Raw genomic sequence first — 6,494 nt, 5'->3', positions numbered from 1 at the left:
TGACCGTACGTCGAGCGGTTAAGATTTGTGCCCAACTGTTGACGGACGGACGGACGCACGGACGGACGCACGGACGCACGGACGATCATGCGATTCTACAAGCTGCATCTGACTATGTCAGATGAGCTAATAATTACAAGTTAAGTTTTGTTTTCATTTAGTTTTCTTAAAATACTTTAATATACCATGTATAACAGTATCACTGTATTTTGACTTGTTTGATCTGACGATTTTTTTTTTACCCTACCGAGTCAACAACAACAACAAAAATTCTGTAAACCAACAAAATAAAAAATGGTGGCCTTACATCCATCTCCTTCACCTTCAAACTCAATGTCACCCCAAAGGCGATCGCTATTAATCTAGCCATTCTAAAGCATTGTACGTTTTACATCGCTTACTTGGTTCAAAACCTTGACGAAGAAAGGTAATCCAAATATGCAAGGCTGCAACGCAATGCCTTGCTTTCTTGTGTGGTGCTCCCTGCAGAAACAAAATAATATGCAGTCAAACCTATGTTAACAGTCAGCCCTAGAAAATGGGCACCTATCTTCTACAAAGTACACTTTTGGCATTCATCACTTGAGTGGCAGTTATACAGTGAAGCTACCATTATATAGAACCAACACCTGTTCATGAATGACACTCTTGATGTTTCTCCAGAGTAGCTATATATCGGGAAGCCACCTCTACACCTCTAGAACAACGTACAACAGCCGCCAATTTATAATAAGGATATTTTTGGTGTTTCCTTCGGTTGACCCTCTTCTACACATCAAGTTTAAGTGATATATATCAGGTGTAAATAATCTGATTAATTGAGATTTTTTAGTCCTGATATATAGATACATATAAATATAAGGGGTAAATAAATGACTTATCAAACAAATAATCTCTTGGTGTGGATTTCATGCAAGGGTTGCTACCACCAGGTGACGAAAGGTAAGAAATAGTGTGATAGTATATATATGAATAGAGATGTTTTAAGAAAATTTGTAATTATATACGCATGCATTATATATATATACAACAAGACAAGTACCTGTTGAATTCATGGACAGCAGCTAAACGCTCCTCATAAGAACTCATCTGCCTGCACTCCTCGACACACCGATGCAGTCCATCACTCTCAATCAGACTGTTGAACGCAGAGATGTCACCTTCGCGGTAAAGGTTGCTCTGAACTACCTGTGTTATAAACACGCACACACATTGTTACACCTGATTGCATAACCCAGATGTTAGGGTCATCTGCTAGCTGCATCTGAGCAAATATCAGATAAGATAAATCAGCTTAAGAGTAAAAAGGAATTTGCCAGAACAGAATGAAAATAGAAGAAATATAAAACTTCCTTGCATGGCAGTTGGTTACAGAACAGAACAGTAAATATAACTGATAAAAACTCACCTGTAGGTATGGAAGCTGCAATCTCTCAGCTATCGCACTCACTATCCAGTTGATCAACATTTGGCCCTGAGGTTGTCCAAATCCCCTAAATGCTGTGTTTGATGGTAGGTTTGTCTTACAGCAAATACCCTCAAGGTGAAGGTTTGGAAGCCTAAAGCAACCATCAGTTGCAAAAAATGCATTACATAGTACCTGTGTGAAAAACAAAGGAAAAGTATTATTAGAGAGAGTAGGATTAGTAACTTAATTACTAAAGATTTTGTGAAATGCAATCTATCATTTCTGTAGTACGCACACTCTCTTTCTCTTTCTCTTGCTCTCCCTCTGCTTCTCTCTCTCTCTTTCTCTCTTTCTCTCTCTCTCTCTCTCTCTCTCTCTCTCTCTCTCTCTGTCTCTCTCTCTCTCCATTTCCTCTGGTAATTAGGTTAGTAATAAATGCTTACAGCTACTGATAGTTCTTTTGCATGTCCAGCATTCAAGTAGATTTTGCACTTCAAGGACAGAATCTTTCCATCTGCATCACAGCCCACCTTTAATCGAATGTTCAGAACATAGATATTTGTGCACAACGGTGTATAAGCGCATGGAGATCTAAATGTGCATGATATTATTATCTCCCTCATAAATACTCTCAGACTTTCCTTGAAACTTTCCGTCGATACATTTGTCTGCCTCTCCCTGTTTATTTACAAACCTTGTAGTTGGCCAACAATGGGTGTCTTCCACCAGTTATGCTAAGATCTTCCTCCCTGGTGTGAATAAGTCTGACTGGCTTTCCAGTCCTGTAACAAATACAACAATAATATCTACACTCTGTAAACTAATCATGAGCAAATAAAATATACTTTACAAGTATATATCAATGGTAGCATCATATGCAAACTCTATCACGTTGATCATTTTAGCTGGTACACTGGCCTGTTAGCATAACTTATAAATGGTCATACTTATAAGCAGCTAAAGCAGCAGGAATGGCAGCATATGCACATTGAATTTCTTTCCCACCGAAAGCACCGCCTGTAAAATGAAGCAGACAAAGCATTCTATGCGAATCTAATCTTTATATGCATCTGACAAGATGGTCGGGTCAACTAGAACAACTTGATGTATGTATTTAGTGTGCTACTAACCAACACGCTTCTGGCGACAAATGATCCTGTTAGAAGGAATTGCCAATGTAGTAGCTATCCAATCCTGAAACCAAAATAATTTCACATGGCCATAGATATCATATGACACTAAATTTTACACTATCTGAATAAAAATTATCTGCTACTAAACAACAATTTCAGTACTTAAAAATATTGTTATTGTTTACTTCACTTATTGTCACTTTGTCTGAAGTTGGACTTTACAGTAATGCACTCACGATCTTACTCAAGTATTACTTGTATTACTCATGGATTTGTATTTAATTTGTAGACAGATGCTACTTCAACTTGAATAAACTGTCTCACATAGAATTAGAGATGAACAAGAAACAAATCCAAAGAGCAAATGAAGACAAAATAGAAATCAACATCACCTTACCTGTATTAGTTTGTTAGACTGAGATGACACGTACACATTCATTTCCTGTTTCTCTCCCGGGACACATACACAAGATTGAGGCTCCAGGTAAAAATGCTGCTGCCCACCCATCTTGAATGTTCCCTCCAACACGACATCTGCGGCTTTAAACCCAGCATTGATGTCGCCACGCTTTATGATTTTATTCATGGTAAGGTAGAAAGATTCGCTTGCAATTGCATCCTGTAAGAGCATGATATCTGCGCTGCTATAAGCTACCATTAGAAAGAAGGCAATTGACAAATTAAGAAAGAAGGCAAGGATGAGTGATCCATGAAATGTCAAATTCTATCATGTATTCAGACGACACTGCTATTCGCTATATGTTAATAAAATCAACATTGAATTCCCTTCTAACAGTGACAACCCTATACAATAGTCAATCAAATTTTTAATGTTGGCATTAGGAAGAATTTGTCAAGTTGTCTAGGGTTAGCATCTCTCGCTGCGATTACACATGGCTTTTCTTCCTCGTAGACATGTGCAATTATTACTGATGAAATCCTGAATGTGATAGGTTGTTTTATTGAAGCACTTACTGAACATGTCTTCTCAAGTTCTAGTTGCTTCTCTTACCTCAATAGTAAGAACGGCAGGAAGGTCTTCATATTGCACCACGACACTTGCTGCTGCCTTTCGTGCCAACTCTCGATTCTTAGCCACAACACAGCCAATAATATGCCCGTGACTTTCCACCTAAAATTTAGCAGATGAGTGAATATATATGGCATACTAAAGATGACATAGATTGCAAGTCAATAAACAATTGACGGTAAAGAATACATTGTTGCAAAGCTATTATACAAATAAATACCTCGTCAATAGCGAAGATTGGTTCATCCTCAGTGATTGGTCCAAAATACTTTTTACCGGGGATATCATGGTGATCGAAATAACACACCACACCAGAGGTGGCAAGGGCAGTTTGAGGGTCCACAGACACAATCCTTGCATGGGCTCTAGTGCTGGTTACCAGCCCCGCAAATAGTTCTCCTGGAATAGAGAATGACCAAGTTAAACCAATACTGAAAACCTACACTATAGGCCGTAACACAAGCGTGAATAGTTTTTCCAGTTCTGCAGATGTGTATCTCGTGACAATATAGTTATAGATATATGCCTCTGGCAACCTGGCATTTGTCACAGTATGACATTTGCACACAACTACGAATTTAGGATTAGCAAGCACCAATTTTGCTCTAATAAATATTTCCTTATGTTGCCGCTACAAATTCAAAACACCCTCAACAATTTATGTGAAACCCTTCACAAGGAATAAATCTAAGAGGCTAATGCATAATACGAATTTGTACCTCTTAGAGGGGGAAGATCATCACAGAAGAGTGCCTCTCCTGTTGCTTGCTCTAGTGCTGACACATGAACCAATTAAGGGTCTACCTATAGGATCATCAGCAGGCTGGTTGCTGTCTACAATCTGTATGATAATAAAGAAAGCAAATGCTGAACAATGCAAGTGCTTCATTATTCCTAAATTGTTCATAAACATTCATCAATGAAGCCTTCCATATTAATTAAGCTATTCTTGTACACACCTCATACACTTGTGAGCTTTTTGGTAAGCCTCTCTCTATTTCCCACGTAGACAGGTCACTCTTGATTGGTGATTGTAACTGTCAGTAAATAGAGAGAATTTAATAGTAAAATTATTGCATATAATTAATAAAACATTAATGTAATACATGATGTACGTATTAATTATCCTGTGTTCTATTCCAGGAACCAATCAGCAATAATGCTTGTAATGGACGCTATAGCTGTTCGATGACATCACCATGTTTAATATTCATAAGTTAAAGCTACGACACGATTATATAGCAACTTAAGTTGGAATCTGTAACATATAAGATGGTCAGTTTCGATACATCGATCATATGACAGCTAGGGCACCTGTGTGTCAGATAAGATGAATGCTCACCACTGATGCCTGCACTTCACCACAAACTTTCATGTAGAACTTGAAGAATAGGCCTGTGATGAGTCTCTGCTTGTACTCCAGCAAGGCACCAACCTGGTTGTCAACCCAGGTGACAACTAGCTCCTGCTTGAGAGACTCACAGGCTACAGATAGCATGTCTTCATCCCAGCGTCTGTGAAAAACCAGGAAACTATTAGTAAAATTCCTAAGAAATATACGTCCTAACGCAGTTAAACATCTTATATCTGGAACTCTCTATCTAATCTATTTATAATTTCACCAAGATTCCCAATTTTAAAATTCTAAAAATGACCTTGGTTTCAGCTTGTGTAATCGTGTCATTCCGATAGAATGACTTTACTTCATGCATCAAATATACCTTCCTATAAGACTCCTTGACGTGTTCTTGGCATTGACCATTGATGGGGCAACACCTCCATAGCACAAGATCATCTTTTCAATCACTCCTTCATCAAAATCTACTCTGAAGCCACATGTGACAGCAGCAATGTCACAGTCTTGACGTCTTGACTGTTTATACGTGTGCATGTATTGCCCCTGTTGTCAAAAATAAAAACTCTATAATATATAAACACAGATAGTTTTAAACTATATTTAAATAGGATGAACTGTAAACACTATATATTACACATATAGTTTTAACATATAACTAAATAATATGAACTATAAAACCTGCAACCTTGAAATCAATTATATTATAGGAAATATAGAATAACATTCATTAGCAGATTTGAATTTGTACAAGTCTGGTTTTGGAAGCTCTCACTATCAGGGGCGTAAATCCCGGGGGATTCAAAAAAAAGAGAAAAAAAAGAATAGCCAAAAAGTATGGTTGCAAACACAAAAACACGTGAAATTGTGAGAAATTGCAATTCTTACCTGTGTTTTAATACATGTATTATTACTATATAGTAACCTAACTGTGTACGCTCTCTGAAAAGTCATGAAAAGTGTTTTGAATCCTATAACTTGTAGGGTTGAGTCTAGGGTTGAGATAGTGTCATCAGACATGAGAATATGGCCCACAGTGTGCCTCAGATTGCAGGAAAATGGCTTAAATATTTCAAAATTTTTTTGGGGGGGCAAGCCCCCAGACCCCCCTAGCACTGGCGTGGCCGCAGCCAAGGTTAATTTCGCCCCCGGCTATCGCCGATCATCCCCCCCACTCCTCGGTACGGATTTACGCCCCTGCTCACTATAATTCCTCAACTTCTAAAACGTTGACAAGACATCTGTTAAAAATAGACTTTGCACCACAATCAACTCTTATTTAGTAAGAATATATAATATTCTATAAGCATTCTATCTACTAATCACTATGAGCAACTAGACATTTTAGTTTAGTAAACCATTTACCTTACTGCTGAATGGAATGTCCAGTGACACTATAAGTTCATTTTGCTCCAGTGAGGTTTTCCCCTCTGAGTAAAAGTTTTCATCTATCGGCTGTGATCTACGGATACCTACACAACAGTACAAGCAAGCATTAACATAATTTTTGAAGCAGGCATTGCCAATCCTTTATACATATTCTATATTCTGCCTTTAGTAACGTATGAT

The 6,494-nt window shown here is 37.9% G+C and overlaps 2 protein-coding genes across 2 annotated transcripts; both read right to left on the bottom strand.

The window, feature by feature from the left end:
- Positions 1–371: 371 nt before the first annotated feature.
- LOC106806949 (xanthine dehydrogenase/oxidase-like) lies at positions 372–6,397 on the bottom strand. The gene is made up of 15 exons (XM_014809136.1): positions 6,291–6,397; positions 5,293–5,471; positions 4,914–5,085; positions 4,531–4,608; positions 4,291–4,412; positions 3,792–3,970; positions 3,554–3,673; positions 2,939–3,160; positions 2,539–2,602; positions 2,356–2,425; positions 2,103–2,190; positions 1,852–1,938; positions 1,409–1,600; positions 1,043–1,188; positions 372–483 (listed from the first exon to the last, which is right to left on the bottom strand). Exons 8-15 carry the CDS (start codon positions 3,125–3,127, stop codon positions 372–374), a joined length of 948 nt encoding a protein of 315 aa, XP_014664622.1. The 5' UTR covers positions 3,128–3,160; positions 3,554–3,673; positions 3,792–3,970; positions 4,291–4,412; positions 4,531–4,608; positions 4,914–5,085; positions 5,293–5,471; positions 6,291–6,397.
- On the bottom strand, positions 3,530–5,366 carry LOC106806948 (xanthine dehydrogenase/oxidase-like). The gene is made up of 5 exons (XM_014809135.1): positions 5,293–5,366; positions 4,941–5,085; positions 4,376–4,412; positions 3,792–3,970; positions 3,530–3,673 (listed from the first exon to the last, which is right to left on the bottom strand). Exons 1-5 carry the CDS (start codon positions 5,364–5,366, stop codon positions 3,530–3,532), a joined length of 579 nt encoding a protein of 192 aa, XP_014664621.1.
- Positions 6,398–6,494: the final 97 nt, after the last annotated feature.

Source organism: Priapulus caudatus, unplaced genomic scaffold (assembly GCF_000485595.1).
Source record: "Priapulus caudatus unplaced genomic scaffold, Priapulus_caudatus-5.0.1 Scaffold187, whole genome shotgun sequence".
In the NCBI taxonomy this organism is placed as follows: Eukaryota; Metazoa; Priapulida; class Priapulimorpha; order Priapulimorphida; family Priapulidae; genus Priapulus; species Priapulus caudatus.
Note: the sequence above shows the minus strand (reverse complement) of the source record. Positions and strands in the feature narration are given on the sequence as shown.

Excerpts from the sequence above, each read along its gene's own strand:
- LOC106806948 (XM_014809135.1), bottom strand. The coding sequence starts at position 5,366 with ATGATCTTGTGCTATGGAGGTGTTGCCCCATCAATGGTCAATGCCAAG. Across the intron at positions 5,086-5,292 it reads TCAAGGAGTCTTATAGGAAG|ACGCTGGGATGAAGACATGC; the intron begins GTATATTTGATG and ends GGTTTTTCACAG. Across the intron at positions 3,971-4,375 it reads GCCTGCTGATGATCCTATAG|GAGAACTATTTGCGGGGCTG; the intron begins GTAGACCCTTAA and ends TCTCTATTCCAG.
- LOC106806949 (XM_014809136.1), bottom strand. The coding sequence starts at position 3,127 with ATGAATAAAATCATAAAGCGTGGCGACATCAATGCTGGGTTTAAAGCC. Across the intron at positions 2,603-2,938 it reads AGTCTAACAAACTAATACAG|GATTGGATAGCTACTACATT; the intron begins GTAAGGTGATGT and ends TTTTGGTTTCAG. Across the intron at positions 1,939-2,102 it reads CATTGTTGGCCAACTACAAG|GTGGGCTGTGATGCAGATGG; the intron begins GTTTGTAAATAA and ends ATTCGATTAAAG.